Source organism: Equus przewalskii, chromosome 17, assembly GCF_037783145.1.
Source record: "Equus przewalskii isolate Varuska chromosome 17, EquPr2, whole genome shotgun sequence".
Lineage (NCBI taxonomy): Eukaryota > Metazoa > Chordata > Mammalia > Perissodactyla > Equidae > Equus > Equus przewalskii.
In genome coordinates this window covers 3,673,547-3,699,054 of record NC_091847.1, presented here as the reverse complement: position 1 = coordinate 3,699,054, position 25,508 = coordinate 3,673,547, and the positions used below count along the sequence as shown (strand labels likewise).

Genomic DNA, 25,508 nt, shown 5'->3' with positions numbered 1-25,508 from the left:
GAGTTAAATGGCAGAAATCACCAAACGGGACTTTCTTCTTAAATGCGGCCACATTCTGTTTACAAGAGACACATCTAAAACATGAGAACACAGTAAGACTGGAAGTAAAAGAATAGAAATGGCAAGCAACCAAAATAAAGCTGGAGTAGCTAAATTAGTGTCAGATCAGAAGGGACCTTGTCGGCGAAAATAATCCATAACCAATCTATAAATGAAAATTTGGGTGAGTTTATTCTGAGCTGAAATCTGAGGATCTTGGCCCGGGGCCTTTCTTCCCAAAGGAAGAAAGGGCACCAAAGAAGTGGGGTGCACAGAGTGGTTACAACCCCCAAACAGGGTGTTTCACATATGATTGAAATGTCCCTCCCACAATAGTCACAAGATTGCCCTGTCGGCACAGCGCTTGATGGACACAGCAGGTAGTGGGTCTGCTCTCTCGGAGGGCATAACAGGAGGCAAGTCTATTGTCTTGAGCTGGGTGGTCACAGGTGAGCCCAGCAATCAGTTTCTAGCCTAAGGAAAGATGCTTAATCCTTAAGGAGACGCCAACGTTGGGAGGGGGAGGGAAGTTGCACCTTTATCTCAAGGGCCTTTGCTCTTGCCATAGGGAATGTCTAAAGCAGATATACAATGCATGCTCAATGGCTTCGGTCAGGCCCTTTTGGAAAGACAAGGTCAGGCCAAATTAGGTTTACACAAAATGGCTTCCTCATATACTCCAATATATCCTATTACTTGCCATTTTTATTTGTCAACTTTAAGGCAAAAGTCCCTGGAGGGATCAAGAGTCAGCAGATGGAGAGGAATGGACCAGTGCTCCGGGAAGACAGAGCTGCGCAGCCCTCGGAGGCTCCTGATAATGTAGGAAATAAACACTGATAAGCCCGCATCTACGGCGGCGGGGGTCTCTAACACTCCGTTCTCAGCAACTGACAGGCAAACATCAATAAGCAAATGGATGTTTTCAACAACCCAGCACCAAGCCTGGCGAATCAGACACACGCGGAGCCCTGCGGCCAACGCACAGACACGCAACACTTTCTAAAATTAACACTGTATGAGGCCACAAAGCAGGCCTCAACAATGTCATACAGATCACAATACAACTCAATTAGCAACTTAAATAAAAAGGTCCTAGATTAGGAGATGTGACAACAGGTCCTGTAAGTGGCTGTGAGAAACTGCCACCTCCAGGCAGGGTTCAGGAAGCTCACTCCAGGCAACAGCTCGGACCCTTGTCTGAAGGAGCAAGAAACGGGTGCAGCCCTCCATGTCCGCTGCCGGTGTCCAGTGTGGCCTGTCCAGCCCCGCGGGAGGAGCTGTGGCCGAGGCACCAGGACGCTCACAGGGACTCTGTCTCTTTCCAGCAGAGGCTGCAAACACAGCTGTGGGTGGTAAGTACCACTCGGCCAGCGAAGCCTGAGGGCTACCTCCTCACCCACCCCAAGGGAGTGAAAGGGGTTTCAGAGCCACTCAGACGGAGCCTGCCCTCCGTTGCCTGGAGTCTGTGGGGTACAGAGACTGGTGCCCAACTCACACATGAAAGAGTCCCACCCAAGACTGGAGGCACAGGGAGGAAACCACATCCACCACGGGAGGGGACGGGAGTCAGGCGCAGGTTAGGTTCTGCCCAAGAGGAGAGCTGGGAGGTGCCACGCGACCCGGAAAGGAGAAGTGGACCCTGGATGCCCCACGGCTGAGGTGGCCGTCCTGAGATGCCACCCGCAGGAGAGGCACTGCCCGTCTCGGGAAGTACAGTTGGAGGTTCCTCATTTAAGGGAATCTCAAAGGAGGAGAGCCAGCTTTGCATACACGCCCGGGCCAGAGAGCCTGAAGCCAGAGCTCGTGCATCAGTCGGAGCACCCTTCCCACACCCGCTTCCTTCCAGTCAACTCCACACCCCAAAGGGCCGGACAGCCTAGTGGTGGGAGTGGGGTGGGGAGGGGAGAGGGGGACAAGGCAGGAGACACAGAAGTGGCCAACTTGCCCCTCCCCTCCAGAGGACTCCAGAACTGGGCGGGGGTGGGGGGCTGACTTCAAGTTTAATTCAGAGACATTCTGTTTACACTGGACTGGATATTTTCATTATTAAAGGAGAACGTTATGGTGGCTAACAGTAACTGGAGATTTTTTCTTTTATAAGAGTGACCTAAAATGTATTGGAAACTGCCCAACATTTCATCTAAAGTAGGGGAAAAGAGGGGCAGGGCAACGTAGGCTGGAAATGACCACAGAACAATTCAAGGGGACAGCTGGGACAGAGCGCATGTCGCTCTCAGTCTTACCCTATGCACTCTGCCCAGCCAGTGACTGGTGATGCTGCCCAGGTGGCAGCTCTGCTGTGCCAGCTCAGCAGCCCTCCCTCTCCTTTGGTCAGAGCACCTGTCAATCACAGGCCACACCGATTGAATGGCAGTGAACCCTGAGCTGGGGAAGGCGGTTGCAAGAGACCCTGCAGCCGAGGCCCTCAGACAGTCCTTCCTGGTACTCGGCTGTTCAGCTTTTCCTTCATTTTGGCAAATGGCCCCGTCTCCTCCAGTGTGTCCACCCCCAAGGGCACCCCTGCCTAGGCTGAGACGGGGAATATGGAGCAGCATGGTGCTGGGCACTTGCCCACGCTGGGCCCAGATTCTCACAGGTGTACCCCGTGCCTTGGCCATCTCTCAGACCCGGCCAGTTGCTGACACTTTCTATTTAACTAGCATGTGTTTCGGAAATGGAGTTTGAAAACCTTCAGGCAGGGAGCATCCTCTGCAGGCCCCACCACTCTCTGTTGTCTTCCGCCTAGCGGTTTCCCCATTTAAGTCCCCTCCTTGGTTGTGGTGCCTGGCCCTGCACCTCCCATCCTCACCCACATCTCTGGATCTGTGCTCCGCTGTGAAGGCTAGCCGGCCCCTGTCTGACAGGTCACCCCAATCCTAGCACGACAGTGCTACTTCAGTTAGTTAAACCAATAATTTCTAACAACAATTATTGAACGAGAAGGTGCAGCTCCCTGAAGAACCTAATTTATAGTCAGTTTTGCTGGTTTGTGAACAGTAATGAAAAAGAAATGAACTATGAGGTTATTAATCCATCAAGTCCATGGTTTCTGAAGACACTTCATTATGGAAATGTTCACACACAGTAGAGAGAACAGCGTCATGAATCCTCCGCGTAGCCATCACTCGGCTTCAACAGTTATCAGTGTTGGTCACTCCTGGTTCACCGTTCCCCCCTCATCACCCCAGCCCTCCACCCACTTTACCACCCTCCACAGCCGGGTTATTTCAAAGTAAATCCAAGACGTCATAACATTTCGCCCAATAACATTACACATTCATGTCTTTAAGAGAGATCTCCAAGAGGCAAGATCTCTCTCTTTTCAACACAACTACCTTTATCATACACAAAACATTAACAGTTCCTTAATATCGTCAAATACAGAGTCAGTGTTCAAATTTCCCTAATTAGCTCTTATGTGTCTCTTTACAAGAGGTTTATTTGAATCGAGGTTCAAACCAAGTCCAGCAGTGCATGTGGCAGGTACGTCTTTTAAATCTCTCAACCTGGAACAGCTTCCCTTTCCTCTTTTTCTTTTTTTGTCACTTATTTCTTGAAAAAGAACCGTGTCCTGCAGACTTCACTGTATTCTGGATTTTGCTGATTGCATCCACACGGAGTTCTAACACGTCCCTCTACACCTGCGTTTCCTATAAACTGGCAGTGGAGCTAGAGCCTTCCAATTCAGCTTCAAGTCCTTTGGTAAGAATACTGCAGGTGGCGCCATGTACTTCCCGTCGACCCCGCCAGGCAGCTCCTTGTGTCTGAACGGTGGGTGCAGGGGGCCCCCTGACCTGCACTTCAGCGCTCTGCCCCGCACCCCACTGGGCAGGCTGTACCTCACTAGAGGGTCATGCTGTAGAAGAAGAGGTCATTTCAAGTTGCTTAATTAGTATCAATGTATTTTCATTTCAGTCTCAGACAGAAGAAAATGGTACCGAGTTAGAAAAGTTAATGTACAGACTGCCACCTCAAAGCGATCCAACATTTTGTCTGTTAACGACAGAACTTCATATTTAACTGCACATATTTTCACAGCACTCACACTAGAGTCAGTCTGTCATTACATACAGATTTCAACATTGTCATATACTTTAACACAAACGGTATGTGAAATGGATATTATTTCATTTTATTTAAGGTTTACTTTGCAGAATGACTACAGAGGAGAAAACAGATTTATGGTATATATTAGTAGGAAAGTGGTTTTTGGGTAAGGATTGTGTAAAAAGAATTATGGGATTTGGAACAATAGGTTTCAAGCCTGATGGTGCTGAGGGAACGTCATAAAATCGTGTTTTTTCTTATTAGTGACCAGCAAGTGGCCTGAAAGGCAAAAACTAATATTAAACTTCTTTAGAAGTTATGACTAGAAAAGAAAGTACAAGTCTGGAGAGAAAAACAAGAATCTGCCCCTTGAACCGTGAGCCCGGCTGCAGGAGCTCCACCTGGGGCTCAGGACAGTGCCGTCGGCGGTGACACTTCCGTGGTTACAGCATTACAGAGGCTTCCTTGATGTCCCGTCTGCAGTGAGGACCAGGAAGTTGAAACCGCCTCCGAGCCTGGCGTCCCGGGGCAGCGTTAGAGAACACAGAGTCGCCACTGAATTTACCAGGAAAGCCACGCTGCCTCGCACAGGCGCACAGACCACTGGCCACGGAACGTGGAGCATGGGGCAAGGGGAAGACAACATATGACGCACGAGAATTCAGCGCCACTGGTTCTTAACAGCTCTTGCCCCAAAGGAAAGGCAACTCTGGTATGCAGAAATAAAACAACCATCTTTTCACACTACTTTGCGTGAAGATTTGCAAGTCTCCCAGAACCCGGGAGGCCAGTTCAGAACCGAGACAGCCTCTAAGCCCGATCACCTTCCTCCGCCGTCGCGCTCAGTGACACACGAGCACCCAGGGCGTGTCAGTCCACCGGCTGGGTTTAAAACTCCAGGCTCACTTTCTGTTAACGAAGCACACGTGGATGGGCTCCCCTGGCGTCAGAAGCCCGTGGGTTCTTGCAGGAACAGCTTTAGTCCAAGAAGATGTTTTGATCTCAAAATGTTGAAGCAACTGAGAAGAGAAAGAGAGAGGGGGATTTAAATTGGGAAAGCAAAGGATTCGCAGGGCCCTGCAGTCCTCCTGTCACGGCCGCGCGCTGCAGGCGGCCAAGGAGAGGAGAGCACCCCTGTGGAGGACAGATCCCTCACTCAGGGGGATGCCGGCTGTCTGAAAGCAGGGCGTTAGGTCCTGGACAAGAGCCCGGCGTGTCCACCAAGCAGCTGTGAAGCCGGCGGGACAAAGATCCGCAGGCAGAACGTCCAAACGACCACGTTTTATCAGCCATTTCAAACTTCTAACTCTATTGCTTCCCCTTTAGGTGCAGACAAAGAAGGAGTCAAAGGCCAAGGAGAGAAGAGGAACGAAGCGAAGTTCCAGGTCCCCGGCGGGTCCAGAACCTGGGCCCCTGCAGAAGTGATGCGGACACAGCGGGTACAGCTGTGGGGAGCAGGAACCGTCCTGACGGACTTTGTCTGCTGATGGCCTTAATTTAAACAGTCCTCATTTGTAGTTTTGTTCCATTTCTGACTTCTGCAGTTCAAAAGAAGAACCAGGCCTGCCTGTCAGGGTAAAACTGGAAAGTGCCTCAACAGCGGGTAAAGAACGCCAGAGGATCATCAGCCTAAAGCGACCTCTCCCCACCAGCTGGCCACCGCCCGAGGTTCAAAGTCACCCTCGGCTCAGGGAACAGACGCAGCCTGCTGGGAAGACCTCTGTCAACCCTCCAAGGGTTCCTGGAGGGGAGGGGGCGCCCTGTCCCTAGCCTGTTAGGACAGTGGGGGTGGCAGCCTGGCTGTTGATCCCTCCCCTGCCCAACCACCTAACGGAGTCAGGTGTGGGAACACCTATCGTCACGTGACCCAGGCCGCCGCCCCCCCCCCTGCCCTGCCTCTCTCTCCAGCCTCATGGTCCAGGCAATGAAGCAGGACCCACTGAGGGTCCTTGGGCGAGTGGGGGCTCTAGGGGCGTCGGCAGGGGGCAGGGCTGCAATGGGGACATATGCCGAGCTTGTCACTTTGTCCCTGTTAAAGAGCCAAGCCAAATGACCTGTATTTGGGCAGCTCCATCATGTTCTGGCATCGAGATGGCTTCATCTAAACCTCCAACTTCTGACCTTTTGTTCTGACCCCCTAGAATGCTGGCACATTCCCACTTGGCAGAAGGAGAACTCAGGAAGGTCTCTCCACTTCAAGGCCAACATGCCACACGGTCTTTCTTCCTCTGAGTGGGCGGCACGTGCTCATTGAAAAGCCAAAATTACACAGGAGACACAAATGCAAAAAACAAAGCCCCCTCTTCCACCTCAAGCCCACAATTCCCAAGGAGCTGGGGCCGTCTTCCAAACATCCTCGGTGCCATACGAGCAGCTCGGTGCCATACGAGCAGCTCGTTTGTATTTCCACAAACGCGGTTAACAGTGACCACGAAAGCCCCGCCTGCCGTCCCCACGGGGGCAGGCAGGCTCGCTGTTCTGCAGAAGGAGACCACTGTCACTGACGTGCCAAGTGTCACCAGCGGGTGTTGAATTTATCAGTTTGGGAGGATGGCCACATCATTTTTCTCCTTCAATTTGTTCTTGTGGTGAATTCTATGGATAGACTCTCTTGAGGTGGGCGCCCTCGCACCCTGAAAACACCGGGTCTGGTGAGGGCGCAGTGCTGTTTCACACACTGCTGGATTGGGTTTGCCAAGCTCTCATTTAGGATATTTTTCATCTTTGATCGGGTTAGCTGGTGGTTTTCCTTTCTCGTATTATGCTTTCTAAGTTGTATATATCAAGGTTATGCAAGTCTCATAAAAGCGAGACTTCCTGTCTCCACTCTCTACCTGCACAAGATGACCGCCGCCTGCCCACCGAGGGCTGGATGACACTGTCCAGCTCAGCAACACTCGGGGCTGGATCTTTTTACCACCGACTCAATGTATTTAATATCTGAGGTCTCTTCTCTTTCAGTCAAAAGGGGTAATTTACATTTTTCTAGTAAACTGTACATTTTATCTAAGTCTTCAACTTTACTAGCAAAAAAGCTATTTGTAGTATTTTCTTGATTAACACTAATCCTCTACGGCATTTGTAGTTATGTCTCCTTTCTCATCCTTGGTGCTGTTCATTTCTGCCTTCTCTCATTCTTTTCTTGGCGGTTATAAACAATGATGCTCCCTTTCCGTGCTCACACAGTAGAAAGGACTCTAGGTGAGAACTTCAGCAGCACATTCATGTGTTAATAGCAGCAAACAACCGTGTCACCACCATCGAACACCCGATTCCTGAGGCTCCTCGCACTCCGTCCTCGTCCTCGTGCAGGAGCGCCGGCTGGGCCCTGTGGCTCCGGGTGTCGTCTCCAGTTCTTCGGGCAGCCGGAGCCACGAAGCAGAAGCCTCCACAGCTGATGGAGGGCTGTCGGGCAGCCACGGCCTCACCTGGCCGAGAGGGGCCGTGGAACACACGGCGGCCTTTCAAGGAGCCTCAGACCTTCCGGAAAACATGCCCGTGCGCAGACACTGGGCGCAGGCGTGCGGGCAGCAGCTCTCCCTTCTTGGGCACAGACTCCGCACATAGATGATTGTTATTCCTCACACACCCACGAGACAGGTATTTGGCCATTTCGTGGATGAGGAAACAGGCTCAGAGTGGCCGAGAGACCAGCCCGAGGTGTTGGAGCCAGAAAGCGGCAGAGCTGAGACTGGAGGTGGCCCTGGAGCTCCATCCCTGCCACAGCCAGCTGCCTCTCCCCTGGGACACACAGCTCTGCTGGTAGCACACCTTTCAGCCCTGCCACACGGCGGCCACCCGCATGCCGACACAGATGGGGATGGCCAATCTACACAGTCCGCTGGGTCCCGAGCCTCCCCCTACCAGAGGCAGCCCGGACCCCAGCAAGCTGCTCCCCATGCATCCCTCTGCGCCTCCTCCCCTGGGCAATAGCCCCTCACCTTCCCAGCCCTCAGGGCCCCACCCGGGGCTGACCATCCAGAATCTCTCTCAGCCCCCTGCCAGGCCGGCCAGGCTTCCCCAGTCCCTGACACTTCTCATGCCATCTACCATAAAGGTCCCAACCCCTCAGCGCTCTGCTCCAAGCTCTGTGAGCCTGCAGGAAAGCACCTCCATGACAAGCGGGAGAACGCAGGAAGGAGTCGAGACACCCTGCATTGTGTCCTGCACCCGCCACGCTGTGACTGTGGCAAGCGGCTCCAACTTTCTGAGCCTCAGTTTCCTCATCAGTAAAATGGGGAGACTGGGTCACCAGGAAATCCCCATGTTCTCCCAATGCCTGAGTCAATAACAGTAGCTCCCAAACCTCAGGCCAAGGCTTTCCACGGCTAACGTGTTAGTGGTATAGTCTGCCCATATTTGCAGAAAGACTAATGGGTAGAATTTTCTCTACGATAGGGTTTTCTTTTATAAAGTGTTTTAGTTCCAGACATTATTTAGTTCCTGCTATAGCCTGAACTCAGATGCCGCATGAGCACAAATTATCTATTCTAATATTTAGAGATTAGCATATAAGGTGTTCTCTAGCAAAAACCAAGCCTTCCTGATGTTTTGCAACCTAAACAAGCTCAAGAACCAGCTTACCAGGTCAGCAGCCGAGTCACAGAAATGAAGGCAGCGGGGGCAGCCAGCACCGGGCAGGTGTGACTGCCGCCTGCGGGCCGGCTCTGACGGGAGGCTGCCTGTGAGGCCAGCACTCACAGGGCAGACACAGCTGGACACTCTCTCAGACTCCAGGTTTCTCAGAGTACAGCCCCCCGGACCACTGAAGCCAGCCTCGCCCAGCAGCCCCACCCCAGACCCACCAGATCACATCTCTGTGCCTGAGGCCCGGGAACCTGCATTCTAAGGAGTTCCCTGATGACTCCAGGCTCCACAGTGTTTGAGGACCGCTCGTTTGACATCTTCCCACTCCCTCTCTGCAGAATGCCCCCTGTGATGAAAAGAGTTGAGCTCTTGGGCCCTGCAGACCCCGACAACGACACACATATGCAGCTCCCAGTTCTTCAGGCCCGCAGCTCTCTAACTTCCGCCCCATGATTCCAAGGAGGAAAGAACAAGGCAGGCGCCAGGGGGCTACAGACGGCCAGGCGGGGGTGGCCTTCTACATACAGAGAGGACGCCACGGAAGCTCCGGCTGTACGTTTTCGGGGTCATGGTTCCTTTTCTTGCCTGAGTAGCCCCAGGCACGCCCAGGGGAAGGCCTGCCCTACCTGGATCAGGGCGAGGTGGATCTCCAGCTCCGCAATCCTGCGCCCGATGCAGCTCCGAACCCCGTGCCCGAAGGGGATGGACCCGAAGTTGTCAACTCTGTCCAGGTCTCCCTTCCGCAGCCAGCGCTCGGGCCGGAACTCCTTGGCCCGAGGGAAGTTCTCGTCCTCGTAGGAGGTGGCGTAGTGGCAAAGGGCCAGCTGGGTCTGAGGAGACCATTTTCAGCAGAAAACAATAAAAAACAGGACTGCGCGAAAGCAGAGCAGAAGCAAGAGCCCTCGCTGGACACCCCTCCAGAGCTGCTCCTGGCCAGGAGGAGCCCCTGGGGGCCAAGGGGCTGCCAGACCCAGCGCTCCCGGGGCGGGGGAGGGGAGGGATTGGGGGGGACAGGCTACTTCCGGGGGCCCCAGGAGAGGGGGGGGGACAGCCTGTGAGCTACAGGAATATCGGGCTTTTTTCTGCCAGAGCTGGATCACACACCTCACCTCCTTGCCCCGAACCCCATCTTCATCATAAAATACATGCAGAAGGGAAGGAATCCCGCTGATAGCTGCTCAGGTACAAGGACTTCCTAAACCCACGAGCAGGTTTCCACTTCCACCACCCTGCACAGCCCAACGCCCACCCAGGGCAAGAAACTCACGCCTTTGGGGATCAGATACCCGCCGACAACCAGGTCTTCCTGGGTGACCCGGCCATTCCCGGGCAGCACTGGAAACAGCCTGGAAAGGAGCCAACGGGAATGAAGCAGTGACTTAAATGTTTTACTAAACATTTAAAAGTCTGGATATAATGCCATTTTCATTTCCTAAAAAGTTACACATGGTACAGTTTCAACTACAAAATCTTGCAAGGACCTCCGTGGCTCCTTAGCTTTGCCCACGAGGCCCAGGGCAAGGTGACAAAGTCCCACCATCAGAGTGGTTCAGGGGGCCGCGGCGCGGAGCCCTCCCCCCGCCACTGCGGCCGGGGATGAATTCGCGTTGGATCCGTGTGAGCACAGCTGCCAGCCGGCAGAGTCCACGGGGCTCAGGGGCCAGGAAACACACTCTGAGGAACGCTGCTTCAGCATGCCGATCACCTCAGGGCGACCCCAAGAAGACCTGAATAAAGCTGGAATTGACAGGTAACAGTAAACACACAGCCAGCTTTTTTGGGTTTGGTTTTGGAGATTAAACAGCATGCTGCAGCTTGAGGGTGCAATACAACTTGAAGCAGCACCATCGAGTCAGGTTTAAAAGTCATTCGGTGCATAGTATGTAAATGCCCTTTGCTCCTTGTCACTGGTCCCTTCCACAGAGGAGCGCTGTGTCCTGGACCCCTGATCTTGGAGGAATTTCACCAGCACCTGCTCCCACTCCCACCCCAACCGCCCAAGGCTGCCACCTCCGTCAGGCTCCAGCTTTTCCAAGCGTCAGGAGAGCCCTGACCCGGAGTAAATGAGCGTCACTATTTGGTTTCTCCAGCCCAACTAGGATATTCACACAAGAGCCACGGCATTTTGCAAGCAAGCCTGGTAATTCACCAAACAGCTCAAAATACGTTCCTGACAAATCAGCCTTGTTCCGCTTTATCTTCAGAGGAGTGTTTCGGGAAACAGTTGACGAGCCAACTGACTAAAGCAGGCACAGTGCTAAAGGATGTTGGAGGACGGCTCCAAAGACCTTTAGGAAGAAATTAGCATCTGAAACCACAAAACAGAAGAGTCTTTCTGCTATTCTGACCAAGGCAGAGGGAAATAAAGAGAGTTACGAATCTCTCCTTCCTAAATGTTTCAGCCACTGAGGGTAGTGGCGCATTTGTTTAGGACGCAGTTTTTAAGTCAAAAGCGCAGTCATGATGAAAAAGACTCAGACGTAAAGGACACAGTTTTTGCCGTGAATTTTGGTGAGCCTCTTACCTCAAGGTTTCCTTAAGCAGAGCTCTGACCAACGGGACTTTGGGGACATCTGTGGCCGTTGGGACGTGCCTTTCCCCCAAATTTTTAAGTATCTGCCGGTACACGGTCTGCTGCACTTGCGGGTGCCTGGCAAGGAGGTACACCGCCCAGGACAAAGTGAAGGCCGTCTAAGGAAGAAGCAGGCACAGCAGTGACAGAAGGGTCTGAGCCGCCGACAGCATCAGACGGGAAGTCACGGGGGAAGCAGTGCGGCGTGGGCCACAGTCACACAATTCTATCAGAGCATTTTATGTTTTACCAAAACACAAGATTATTTTCCTTAATTCACGACAGAGAAAGACAAATATTTTTGGAAAGTAACATCAGCTATGTGATTCAAGCGCTGCCTCCGTGAGGAGTCACAGGGAAAATTATTTGGGAACTTTTTTTAACCACTTGAGCAATCTCAGTGGAGCCTGAGAGGATACAGGGATGCTGGTCAAGTCTGGAGGTCGTGCCTGGAACTTTCCGTGACCTTCTTTGCAAGGGTCACCTGATTTTTGCTGGAAAGGGCCTGAGGCTGCCCATCAGCCTGAGAACCGTTTCGATCTTCTGGCATCCTGCAGGCCACGAGGGCTGGGCTGGGCCTGCTCTGCTCTCCCCAGTCCAGAGGGGATGGGGCGTCGTGAGAGGGTTACTCGTTATCCGTTGTTCCATACACTTATCAAGTGAAGCAACATGTGAGGATCGAATCGCTCATTTGTGCAAAGCAGTATCATTGTTTATACCACTTCTCAGACTGAAGATTACATTTCTGGTTATTGAGAATAATTTTATTTTATTCTTCTAGGTTCCAAGATTTTCACTTAAATCAATACCACTATCTAAGTAACTATTTTCTCTCTCTTATAAACAAGGGAATTCCAAAGAACAAATGCCCTTTCATCTAAGAAAAAAAATCTAACATAAGTAGGCCATATGGATATCATTTCCCTTAATAGGTATTTTATGTTTTTAGATAGCAAGCTTTCCTATAATACGCAACAGAAAGTGTAATCTCTTCCTTGTAAATGATAAGGAAACAATTTAGATGCTGCTTATTGAGAACAGAAAATTTCTATTAAAATCACATTTTTGCAAAAAAACTAAACAGGGTATATCCATACAATGGGATACTACTCAGTAATGAAAAAGCATAAACTACGTTTATATGAAACAAATGGATGAATCTCAAAATCATTTTGCTGAGAGAAGGAAGCCAGATGCGATACATACTGTTTCCATTTATATAAATTTCTAGAAAAATGCAAACGATATACAGCATCAGAAAGCAGATCAGTGGTTGCCTGAGGTGGGGGCATCGGGAGGCATGGACTGAAACGCGGGGGAGGAAACTGCAGGTCTCGTAGAAACGTTCTGGGTCGTGACTGTGGTGGTTTCATAAATGATTGCATCTGTCAACAATCTGTATTGAATTGTAGGGTTTAAATGGATGCAGTTTACTGTGCACAAATTATACTGCATAATGTTGATTTTTAAAAATTACACTTAAAAAGTGACTATGAAGTTGTAAGACCGTCTCCTGATGTGACTTTCCTGGCTTCCAGAACGGGTCCTTTCCGCACGCCACCCCGTGGTGATGCTCTCACTTACCACCAGGGGGCAGGGGGGAAGTACGTCCAAATCCGCCCAGAGACAAGGCGGTTCCTGGAATCGAGCTTTCACTAGCGAACACACCCGCACCACCCGTCACAGCCACACAGCTAATTAGACTCCACTGACTGCACTGACTCCCTCCATTAGCCTGCACTTAACTTACATGCTTTTTGTTTTATTGTCGTGGAAGATTGGTAAGAATAAATAGTATATACTAAGTTTTTTTCCCTTTCCATGTTTAAGTGACATTGTAATAAAAATGCCAACCCTAGGGTTTCCCCCTTTAGAAGGAGCTCTTGCCTTGTTCAAGCTCAGGAAACGCCCCCCACAAAGGAGAAGCTGTGGGTCCCAGGCCTCCTGCGCTCTGAAGTGCTAGAGGCCGTAAGACACCAGGCAAGCGTCCCCACTTCATTTGGCTGGCCTCTCCACCAGCATCGCCAGACCCGGGCCCTGCTCGTGCTGCTTCACCACCTCCTTTTAGTACACTTACAATTTCTCTGTACATACACCCACATGTATGTCACTTTTCATCCATGAATAAACGTACCATATTACACACGTTTTTGGAGGGAACTTGGCTCCTGTGCCCCCGCACCTCCCAGCCCCCAGCCATGTTAACAGCCTGGTGTGCGCCCCCCATCCTCCCCTCCATGGTCACCCAGTCCCTCACAGACACGCACACGCACAGGGACGGGTGGGGCGGGGCCCCGTCTGTTTTCCTAAGGGGACACAGTAGACACACTTTTCTGCATCTCCACTTCTCACTTAACAACCGAGTATGGAGTTCCCTCCAAGTCAGTCAGCAGCGCTGCGTTTCATTCTGAAGCTGCGCCCTCCTTGGCCACAGCATATATGCATCTGCTGCGACAACTGAATCTGTTCACAGGGATTTTATTCCAAGCTGATACACATATTCATAGATCAAACTGCTGATTAAACTTTTCTGTCTTCAATGCTCTCTTTAGCAGGTTTGGTTTTAAAGTTATGCTGCCTTTATAAAACGAATTGGGGAGCTCTCCATGGCCAGGAATATTTCAAATGATAAGAAGGTTTTTAATGTCTGTGCCCTCTTCATTTCTGATGTTAGGAAACAATGGACAAATGTTTGCAAATCAGGAATGATTTCTAAACTTTAAAACATACTGTTACTTCGTGTGTTTGATAATGGAACAGTAGTTACATTTTTTACAGAATTCCTGTGCACCTTGGTTTCACGTTTTATACATGTGAAGAATAAACAACAAGGTAGGGCTCTCTCCCGCCTCTCCTCTCGGCAGTGAAGCAGCTGCTCAGCTGGTGCAAGCAGGAGCGTGTTCTTAAAGTACTGCCTTCCAGCTGACACCTCGGAAAGGCCACCCGACTTAACAGCTTTGCCTATGAGAAAAGAGCACAGCCGGCCCACTCACCGTGTCCACGCCGGCCAGCAGCATCTCCGTCATGTTGGCGTAGATCTCCTCCCGCGAGAGCTCCTGGCCGAGGACGAGGCCCGTGAGCAGGCCCCCTCTCACCCTCTCCCCTCGGTCCATTCGGCACTGGATGTCCCTCAGCTTGTTGTCAACGTGAATTTGGCCTGTTTGAAAACAGCATTTCTTTTGAAAGAAGCTTTGTTAAGAATAATCTCCTGCATCTCGATTCCCTCTTCTGTGGCAGGTCCAGAAGCTACACAAAGCCCAGACCGACTTATTGTCAACCTCAGAACCGCATGCACACTCTTGTTTGTACAAACAAACGAAAAAGTTAAAGGCAAGTTAAACATCTCTTCCTTTTTTAAAATAATCTATAAGATATTTGCAAATGTTTGCTTTCCTAATCAAACAGCCAAAAAAGGTCTGGAGTAACAAGAAAACAGATTCCTTTTTCTTTCACTTTGTTTCCAGAAGGGAGAACGAATTGAGAGGAAAGGGCCACGCATATTATCTGAGATGTTATCATAAAAAGATCCAAGCGTGTTATATGCAGCAAAAGCTACATATCACATGAACGCTGACCTCCGGAAGACCCCGTGGGACGCTTCTTTCAAGGTTAGCATTGCTCTAAATATTTTGGAAATCTTTTTTTTCCTTTTTGGAAACCGTTTTATAGTACAAGGTTTAGCCACACGAGAAATCTTGCTTTCTGGTTTCACCTTGGGTTTGAGCAAAATGGTTTTTCCTAGCTTCTTACCAGGTAAGAAACAAATGCATTTGTCTCTTTCCAAAGAGCTGCAATTGAGAACGTTCAAATGAATGTGCACAGGCCTGAAATTCCCTCCGTCTTCTAAGCAACGGCCGAGTTACCAGACCAACGAGATCATCTCCCACAAACAACATGTACTTGATATATCACTGCTGGCACGTTTGTTAAAATAAAAATAATGTAAAGATGAGAAATCGGTCACATTACTTATAGTCAGAACTCACATGCTTTTTGCTCATTCGAGAAGCCAGTCTAAAAGTTCATGCGTCCAAACAACCACACGTGACTACATCGGGTGGTCTTCTCCCTAACACCGTCGTCTGCGTGGGCGTTAGATACGCCACAAGCGGTCAAGTCAGCTCAAGCTGCTTCTACAGAAGGTGCCCCTCAAGTCTCCTCTTACTGAATTTGAAGAGTCCATCCCAGGACCTGCAGAATTCCCGCCAGGGTCTCGGGACGAGTGGGCGGAGCCACCTGGGGATGGCGCCCGCGTACATGGATGTCTTGAACATGCTGAACATGAGCCCCAGGGCCTCAATGTAGTCCAGCGTCGGCTGCGGGACGCTGCTCTCCAGGCAGCCCAAACGGCTCTCGTAAAGGATGGTGGCCACTCCTGCGTGGGAAAGAGACTTTAAGAACCGTCTTCTAGATTATGACAGTATCAACACTCACCATCTGGCCATAAAAGCAATTTTCTAAAGCGATCTAGGTGCCTTTCGCGAGGGGGCCCTGTGCCCTGCCCGCCGAGGTTTTCTCCACGGGATGCTGGATTCGAGGGCAGGCCTCTCCAGCCCCGCCCGGCCCTGCCCATCACACCTCCGTTCCCCGGGTTTGTTCAAGACCCACGAGGCAAAACCGCCACATGACAGCCGCCTGCCCAAGCTCGGGGAACTGAAACACGGCTCCCCCGGCCACAGAGCGGGGGCCCAGGCCGGAGGGCTGCAGACGCAGAGGGAACAGCCTGAAGGGGTCAGGCAAGGGCGGGATCCTCCAGCATGCTTACAACTCACTTCTCTGTTGACTCTCTTAATACTTTTAGAGAACATCAATATTAGAACTTTAAAAAAGTTAACTTAAAAAACTAAACTTGAAGTAAGGTAAACATAAAAAAAATGAGAAAGCCGACAGAAGGTCCTCCAAAAAAAGCAAGGTACAGAACAAAACGATTGGTATGCTACCTTTTACTTTTTTAAAGTAAAAAGAGTATTCCGTGTACTTCCTTGTATGCACATAAAATATTTCTTGACGATACATACGAATCTGGAGACCTCGCCGGGTCAGGAAAGAGGAAGATTTTTCCATGAATACCTGTTTGGGTTGATTTTTGAACCCTGGGAATGGACGACCCATGCAACGTGAATTTAAAAAGCTAGACTGACTTCGGAGTAGATGCCCTCCAAATTTCTGTTGCTTTTTAAAAACTGTGCTAAAAGAAAATGTGTAGTAATTAGGAGCATGGGTCTTAAGTTAAAAAGACCTGGATTTAAAACTAAGCTTCTGCCACTAAAAATAGGGGCAGGTTTTTGGTTTCCCACTCGTGACACATGGGCGCCCCGGGCTCAGCTGGCACTGAGAGGAGCATTAGCAGCACACCTGGCTCCCGGGAAACGCTCAGTGAACGCAAACTACTGTTTCTGACCAATATCCATTCTTCCATCCTCCCGACTCCTGACTTCACCTCACCTTCCATTGAATATTTGAAGAAAAGGTCATTGACATTGGTCACAGTTTCTCCATCTTCTGCCTGGCTCTTGAGGATGTAGATTCTTTTAATTAAATCAGCAATTACTTGGTTGATGTCTCCTGAAAAAATGGCCACATCTTTCGGCTTCAGAATTCTTTGTCTCAACACACTTCTCATCTTGAGCCAGTGTTCACCCTCCCTAGAAGAACAAAGTGAGTTTCAAATAACCTTACTTATACTGGCATTCTGGAAAGGAAATCAGGGAATGTCTGAAAAATTTCCCAGCAATAAAGAATCAACCAGATCTGCTAATCCAAACGGAATGAAGACAGGGAGACACCTTGCAGGGAGAGGGCGCGACTCGGCCTTGGCGCCCGTTAGAGCGCCAGCTCTTGCCCTTGAAGCAAGCTTGAAGGGAAAAAATTGCCAGTGGGAATCCTGTTTATAAAAGTGAAATGATTTCCTTTGAAAACCTTGCAATGATATTATAATAGAAAAACACGGGACTGCTCTGATTAGCAAATAAGACAAGAGTTTACATGTACAAACTCCTGAGCCCTGAGCTCGTCTGAACTCCTGAGCTCCGAGGCTGCGGCTGATGCCAGGATGCCCCGGAGAGGGCGCAGGAGCTGTGCGTCATCATTCGGCCGCTGCCCTCTGGGGCTGGACAAAGGAGAGGAGTTGTTTGAATATTTCCCTCAAGACAGAAATTGAGGGACCTTGGTGACATCCAGTTACAACTTTTATTTACCATATTTGAGAAACTGATGGTTGTATTTCTCTCCAATTCATGTATAAGGACAGATATATCACAAGAGCCACAAATAGAATTTCTAAACCTTAGGGATTTGGACCGGGGATCTGTAGCTGCTCCGTGTCCCCTCCAGGCCTGGGAGTGTGCTGGCGAGCTCTTGGAAGACACAAAGGTGTCAGTGAACCTTGTTTAGAAATAACAATCCTAATCTGTTACGAGACGCTCGATGCTGGAGGTGCTCAGCCCCTCCCGGAGGTCTCCTAAAACAGCTGAGCGCCCTCATCCCTGTCCACGACAGATTGCGTGGGCTTCAGCTCTCTTGGCTGTCACTGAATGGACACCTAAAGCCACAAAGCCTCGCTTGAGAAACAGCTCCTCCCCATGACGTGGCCACCACCACCCCCATCTCATCCCTGCCATCCAACGTCTTCCCAGAGAAGGAGCGCGAGAGCCCCAGACCGGCCCTCAGGCACCGGCCTTTAGGAGGTCACGCAATGAGGCTACTTTGACCCTACTCCACGGGGAGCTCTGTGCGGCATTAAAAGCCGGCTTTTAGGAGCCCGGCACTCAGGGAGGAGGTCTCCTGGAGCTCCTCGGCCCCCTCGTGACGCAGCCTGGCCCCACATACTCACGCCGAGATGAGCCCGGTGGATCTCCCTCGTAAGTCTCGGTACTCCTGCCAGGACCCCATGTTGGCTCTCTGGGGCGCAGCGCCCTCCGCCCGGAGCACCTGAGCCACCATGTCTCGGTCTGCAATAGATACTACAAACTGAGGACCAAAGTGAGACTTGAAGATTTTTCCATATTCCCGTGTGTGCTTCTGCTGCAATACCGTGGAGAAATCAAAAAGGAAAAAATACACAGATGTGATATACCTTTGACATAAACATTCCTGTGTGTTAGGGGAGCAGAAAATTGGGGCAGAGAGAAGCTCTACATTATACAGAGCGGAATCGGAGTAGTAACTTTGAGGACTCCTGAGATAAATGTATTTTCAGCCAGCCCCGGCGGTCTAGTGGTTAAGATGCGGTGCTCTCATGGCCCCGGACCCGGTTAGTTTCCCGTCAAGGAACCACACCACCCATGTGTCGGTTGTCAGACTGTGGTGGCTGCGTGCTGCTGTGACGCTGAAAGCTCTCCCACCGGTATTTCAAATACCAGCAGGTCACCCATGGTGGACAGGTTTCAGCGGAGCTTCCGACTAAGATAGGCTAGGAAGAAGGAGCCGGCCACTCACTTCCGGAAAAATTGGCCATGAAAACCTCACGAATGATATCACGCCAGAGAGGAAAGGGGGGAGCGGCGCAAAAGACCAGGCAGGGTTCCACTCTGCTGCCCACAGGCCACTACAGTTGGAACTGACCCCACAGCACGAACAACGACAAAACATTTTCACATCATTAATCATAGTCATAGAAGTTCTCCTCTTCTTTAAATATTTTTTTAAAAAATACCTTAGCTATGTGAAGCGACAAGAGAGGAATGTGGACGTGGACAAACCGCAGAGCCTTAACCGTCCCGAGCCACAGGCTCTGCCAGCTCCTCGTGCAGGCCCTCGGCGGCGCCCCCAGCCTGCTCTGTGCACAGCCCTCGGTGAGCACTCTGCAGGAACCTGTGAAAACGGCCCCCCGCAAACCAATGGAAGCAATGGCATCCAGACTGGGAAGGGAGGAGTAAAGCTCTCCCTCTGCAGATGACGGGATCTCGCACACAGAAAAGTCTAAGGAATCCACTAAAAAACTATCAGAACTAATAAACAAGTTCAGCAAGCGTGCAGGATATAAGATCAATATACAAAGTCAATTGTATTTCCATACACTAGCAATGAACAATCCAAAAATAAAATTAAGAAAACAACTCCATTTACGTCAAAAAGAATAAAATACTTAGGAATAAATTTAACAATAGAAGTGCAAAACTTATACTCTGGAAACTACAAGAGATCGTGGAAAGAAATTAAAGAAGACCTAACTAAATGGAAAGATAGCCCACGTGCAAGGATCAGAAGACTTAGAACCATTAAGACAGAAATACTCCCCAAAGCGATCCGTAGAGTCAACATAATCCCCATCAGAATTCCAACCAGCTTCTTTGCAGAAACTAACAAGCTGCTTCCAAAATTCATATGGAAATGCAAGGGACCCAGAATAGCAAAAACAATCTTGAAAATGAAGAACAACGTTGAAGGACTCACCTTTCCCAATTTCAAAACTTACTATAAAAGTGATGAAAATAATGTGGTACTGGCATAAGGACAGACATCTAAATCACTGGAATAGAACTGACAGTCCAGAAATAAACCCATACATCCATGGTCAAGTGATTTTCAACAAGAGCGCCAAGACAACTAAATGGGGAAAGAATACTCTCTTCAACAAATGGTGCTGGGACAACTGGATAGCCACAGACAAAGGACGAATTTGTACCCTTATCTCACACCATCAACAAAAATTACTTTAAAATGGATCAAAGAGGACTTTAAAACTATGGACCAAGAACAGTTTAGTGGATACCAGGGGAAAGGTGGGGTGGGGGGTGGGCACAAAGGGTGAAGTGGTGCTCCTACAACATGACTGACAAACATTAATGTACAATTGAAATTTCACACGATTGTAACCTATCACTAACTCAATAAAAAAAAAAAAAACTGAAAAAAAAAAATGGATCAAAGACCTAAATGTAACAGCTAAAACCAGAAAACTCCTAGAAGAAAACATAGGGGTAAATCTTCATGACCTTGAATTTGGCAATGGTGTCTTAAGATATGACACCAAAAGCACAAGCAACAAAAGAAAAAATAGATAATTGGACTTAAAATTGTAAATTTCTGTGTTTCAAAGGACACTATCAAGAAAGTGACAGACAATCCCCAGAATGGAGAAAATATTGGCAAAGCACATATCTGACAAAGGACTTCTATCTAGAATATATAAAGAACTATTATGACTCAATAGTAAAAAACCAAATAACCCAGTTAAAAACTGGGGAATTATTTGAATGGATATTTCTCCGGAGAAGCTACATAAACGGCTAATAAGCACATGAAAAGAAGCTCAACATCATTAGTCATTAGGGAAATGCAAACCAAAATCACACCCACTAGGGTGGTTATAATCAAAAGGACAGGTAGTAACAAGTTTTGACAAGGATGTGGAGAAATCAGAACCCTGGGAATGTACAATAGTGCAACCACTTTGAAAAACAGTCTGCCAGTTCCTCAAAAGGTTAAATACAGAGTCTCTATTTGACCCAGTAATTCCTCTCCTAGATACACATCCAAAAGAAATGAAAACATATGTCTACACCAAAATTTACAGCAAATGTTCACAGCAGCATCACTCATAATCCAAAAGGTGGAAATAATCCAAATGTCCACCAACTGATGAATAGATAAGCAAAAAAATGTGCTATATCCATACACTGGAACAATTTTTGTCCATAAAAAGAAATGGGGTACTGACACATGCCACAACATGGAGGAACTTTGATAACATGATGCTCAGTGAGAGAAGCCAAACACAAAAGACCACATATTATGTGACTCCATTTACATGAAATGTCCACGGTAGGCTGATGTACACAGACAGAAAGTAAATTAGTGGTTGCTTAAGGCTGGGGGAACAAGAGAGTTGGGGAGTCACAGGCAAAGGATGCAATAGGGGGTTTCTTTTTGAGATTAAGAAAATGTTCTAAGATTGATTGTGGTGATGGTTGTACATTTTAAATGGGTTAATTGTATGGTATGTAAATTATATCTCAATAAAGCTATCACCAAAAAAAGAAATCTCAATAAATGTAAATGGGTTAAACTATGCAGTTAAATAATACAGGAAGGGAGGAAGGAGAGAAGGAAAGAAGGAGGGAAGGAAGGAAAGAAAGAAAGCAAGAAAGAAAAACACCCTTCAGCATGGTTCAGCATGACACAGCCAAGGCTGAGCATGGGGAAATGACGAGGGCCCTCTTTGGCATCTGCCAACACTTCTTATTACTCAGCCCCAGAAATGAGTGAAGTCTCCCTGCCTGGAGATGAAGGCACTCAGACTCAGCTGGAATGCGTCAGGTGCCAAGGGGTCACTTCTGCCTAACAAACAAGTTGCCCCAAAAGAGTGTTCCTCCAGGTCTCTGAAGGGGACCACTGATGAGAGGACTGTTAACAGGAACTACTGGAACATGGGCCACTTCTCAGGCAAATCCAGCTACTGGACGGGCATGACCAGCACAAGGGAGCCACTGCGCAGGCGGTCAGGAGAACAAGAGAGATGATCCAGAGCGCTTACGGCACTTTTTGGCGGTGGACCTTGGAATGATACAGTCAGTCATAGTACTCAGTGTTTGTGAAGACATTAAGAGCACAGACTCTGGAGTGAATCTTGGCTCACAGTTGGGTGACCTTGGAAAATTGGTCCCACTGTGGTCCCGCTTGGTCCCACTGTGCCACAGTTTCCTCACTTACAAAATGGAGAAATAATAGAATGTACTTCACATATAGGACTTAGAATTGTGCCTGGCACATGAAAGGAATTTTAGAAATGTTCATTATTATTATTATTAGTAGTAGTAGTAGTAGTATTAGAGATTGGCCCTGAGCTAACATCTGTTGCCAATCTTTTTTCTTCTTCTTCTTCTTCTCCCCAAAGCCCCCCACTACATAGTTGTATATGCTAGTCATAGGTCCTTCTAGTTGTGGCATGTGGGACGCTGTCTCAGCATGGCCTGATGAGCTGTGCCATGTCTGTGCCCAGGATCCGAAGCGGTGAAATCCTAGGCCGCAGAAGCGGAGCGCTTGAACTTAACCACTCGGCTACGGGGCTGGACCCTCATTACTAGTTTTTTTGAGATTAATACAGCTTACAAAGCCCTTCCACACCCTAATCTCATCTGACCTCACAATAACCTATGAGACGGAGGAGAAGTGTTGGTCTCCTGCATAGAGGAGGAAACCGAGTTCCAAAGAGACTAAGAGATTAGCCAAGAGCTTGCAGAAGGCGAGCATTTGAACACAGGATTCCTGGTACCAGCAATTCTCCTCCGCTGTCACACCTAAGACAGCCTCCGGTGACCCAGATTATGGTGTCTACTCTGTCACTAACTAGGTGTGAGCTCACTTTGGGCGTTTTCCACCTGTAAAATGAAAGCTTGAACCATATAGATGAATGCTAAGATCCCCTGTGAGCTAACATTCTGAATTACAAGTCAAGTGAAAGTAAACTGGGTGTGATGGTAACAGAATAATCCTCTTCCTCTTATCTTAGAAGGGCCTGATGAGCAACCTGGAGAGCCGGGCAAGAGGGTCTTACTAGAACCTTATCCAGTCTAGAGCAACCTGCATTCGCTTGCAGCCCAGGCTTCAGAGTGGGCAACCCATCAAGCAGTCGCCAGGGGTCCTCAGAGGGGAGGCAGAAGGATGAGCACTCTTGCAAATGCATCAGGGTGCCTGGAGAGTGAAGGAAAAGGGGAGCCTCAGGGGGGATAAAGAGGGAGCCCTGGGGCCCTGCCGAGTGCAGAGTGCACTGAGACAGCACCAGCTGAGTCAGGCGGATGTCCTCTGGCAGGGCCATCTTGGACAGTCCTGGTGAAGGACGTCGTCTGAGCCTTGGGCAGCAGCGCTGGGTCTGGGAGCAGGGAAAACAGCCACGTGAACTGAGACACTTCCTGCTGGTGGAGAGGTGGATCCAGCCAGAGATACAGGTTTTAATGGCTTCTCAAAGAAAGCCGTGTGTGGAACAAACTTTGAACTAATTGTGTGAGGATAAAAGTAGGTGGAAGCAGAGGTGGATAAACGTAAAAAACCAAAACAAAAGCTGAGGCTGTACTGAACTTGTCAACAAAATATTGTTTTTACCATATTTGAAAACTAACACCCTGATACCTTATATTCAGATTCCACACGGAAAAGAGAGAAAATCATTTTTGACCCCTAGAAGCATGTCTGGGCAAAAGACTGTGCGCGGTTGATGTGGGGGATGGAGAGGGCAGCCAGTTGGACTTGCAGTGGAATTAAAATCCCTCCTCATGCTCCACTGTTCTTTCTATTAATGACCTTTCTCCTTCACCTGCAGTCGGGGCCTCTGCACCATCATGGATGCTTAATGGTTGAGCAACAAAGCAATGAGGAAACCCCAGGTGGGTGCTGACAGCAGGCTTCCTCTGAGGAGGCTTTGACGGATGGAGGGGAAGTTTTGAACAAAAGGAAGTAGGTGGTGGGGAGGAAGGAGGGTGTCCTCGGAAGAGGTCCCAAAGCCCAGTCCCAGAAACAGCAGGGTGTGCTGAGGCGGGAGCCCTGAGAGGGGAGACGGCAAGTGGAGGAAGCAGATGCCACCGCAAGCGCGACGGAGGGGCATCTGAGGACTCGTAAAGGCAGAGGGTCACCCTGTAAGGAAGGACGCAGTCTGAGGCGGGCACGGGAAGCGCAGCAGCCAGGGTCACGACAAGAGCTGCGGAAGGAGCGGGTCCCAACTCTCTCTCCAAGGGCTGTCGGAGCGGTGCGCTCGTCCCGGGTCCCTGCCTCGGGCCTGGCTGGACGCCGAGCTTCACTTATTCCCTTGTCGACCCCGTCTCCTAGAGGTTACTTAACGCAGAGCCTCCGAACCTCCGCTCTTTTTTGAGTTCTTTTCATTTATAAAACAAATAAAAAGCACCAGAAACGAACGCAACGCGACCTCGGCCACACAGGCACAGCACCCTGCAGAGCCCGGCGCGGCTCGCCCGCGGCGGGGAGGGCGCTGCCTCGGGCGCTCCTCCAGCCACACGCCGGCCTCCCTCGGGCAGGGATCCGCGGGCAACGCGCGCCCCGCTCGGAGCCCCTGCCCGCCGCCCCCTCCTCGGACACCCCTGCCCTGTGCTCCTCCCTGGGCCCCCACCCCGGGGCGTCCCCTCCCCAGCCGGACCTGGCTCCTCCTCCCTGGCGTCCCTCCCCTACGCCCCTCCTGGGATCCCCTCCCCGGCGCCCCCTCCCGGGATTCCCTCCCCTGGGCACCCCCTCCCCCCAGCCCGCTGCCCTGGGAAGAGCAGCCCCCCGCCGCTCGCCCTCCTGGCCCGCGCGCGCTGCTACCTGGATCTCGTGGATGCGGCTGAAGCCGTCCTTGCAGAAGAACTCCACCAGGTTGTTGAGAGTCCGGGGCCCCGGCATGGCGGCGAGGCTCCGGGGCCCCTCTGCGCGGCCCCCGTTCGGCGGCGCCCCCGGCCGCCCCGCTCCTTTGTCCTCGGCCCGCGCCCCCGCCGGCAGCCGCGGGGCCCCGCCGCCCGGGAGCCCTGCGCGCTGTGCCGGCGCGCTGGGCCGGGCTCTGAGCAGCCGCGCCAGCAGGGCCATGGCAATCGCTGGCGGGGCGGGCTGCTTTCAGCGGTTTGTTTGTTTCGGGGGCTGCCCTTTGGGGTGGCTCTTGGCTCTGTTTTAACTTGCAGGAGCAGCGCTTGTTCGAACTCATACCGCCTGGCATCAGTTTACACAGACCGGTGCTAAAGGCTCCCTCCCCTAAGGCTGGGAGAAAGGGGTGGTCTGTGATTAGACTGCAACAGAATGAGGCGGTTATTGTTTTTCTTCACATCGGATTAATTCACCACAAAGTTTTAAGATCAACCCGATTTCCAAAGTGGCTAAAAAAAAGAAAAGTGTACTCAGATTTTAAAAATTATTTCCTTCCTTAAAAATTACTGTAGAGAAAACACCAAAGAAACCTAATCTGCCTTTTTTGTACTTTAGAAATAGTTCTTCATGATTTCAATTATACAATTATAATTATACAATTATAATTATAATACAATTACAATTATACAATTATAATCAACATGCAAACTGAGAACAAAAATGCTAGATGACTTGGCAGGTGGTTCACAATATTGTAAAATGACCACATTATTATTTTAGCACAAGTTTCTGTAATGATAATGACGATGTTTCTGTTGATGGCTTTTATGGGTTTCCTTCCTTCTACCCCAGCGCAGCTCTGAGAGCAGTGAGGAAGTGGGGCTGGCTGAGCGACTGCTCAGAGCGTTTGGCTGCCCGCTCTCTCCCAAGGACTGGCCCTGTTGTGTGATGCTGAGGGAAGAGCATGCCTCATGTC

At 50.0% G+C, this 25,508-nt stretch overlaps 1 protein-coding gene across 3 annotated transcripts; it reads right to left on the bottom strand.

Moving 5' to 3' along the window:
* Positions 1-3,085: 3,085 nt before the first annotated feature.
* Positions 3,086-24,772, bottom strand: CYP27C1 (cytochrome P450 family 27 subfamily C member 1). Of its 3 annotated transcripts, none has more exons than XM_070579599.1 (9): positions 24,500-24,772; positions 18,081-18,271; positions 16,694-16,893; positions 15,414-15,623; positions 14,242-14,405; positions 11,201-11,367; positions 9,944-10,022; positions 9,303-9,506; positions 3,086-5,108 (listed from the first exon to the last, which is right to left on the bottom strand). In XM_070579599.1, exons 1-9 carry the CDS (start codon positions 24,755-24,757, stop codon positions 4,992-4,994), a joined length of 1,590 nt encoding a protein of 529 aa, XP_070435700.1. In that variant the 5' UTR covers positions 24,758-24,772; the 3' UTR covers positions 3,086-4,991. The 3 variants fall into 3 exon arrangements, with proteins under 3 accessions (XP_070435700.1, XP_070435701.1, XP_070435699.1); XM_070579600.1 differs by having other exon boundaries at positions 18,081-18,217; XM_070579598.1 differs by having other exon boundaries at positions 18,081-18,198; positions 24,500-24,712.
* Between the last annotated feature and the right edge of the window lie 736 nt (positions 24,773-25,508).

Coding starts and splice junctions, on each gene's coding strand:
- CYP27C1 (XM_070579599.1), bottom strand. CDS start 24,757: ATGGCCCTGCTGGCGCGGCTGCTCAGAGCCCGGCCCAGCGCGCCGGCA. Junction 18,272..24,499: donor GCCGCATCCACGAGATCCAG/GTAGCAGCGCGC, acceptor ACGGTATTGCAG/CAGAAGCACACACGGGAATA. Junction 10,023..11,200: donor CTGCTTAAGGAAACCTTGAG/GTAAGAGGCTCA, acceptor GCTCCTTTCCAG/GCTGTTTCCAGTGCTGCCCG.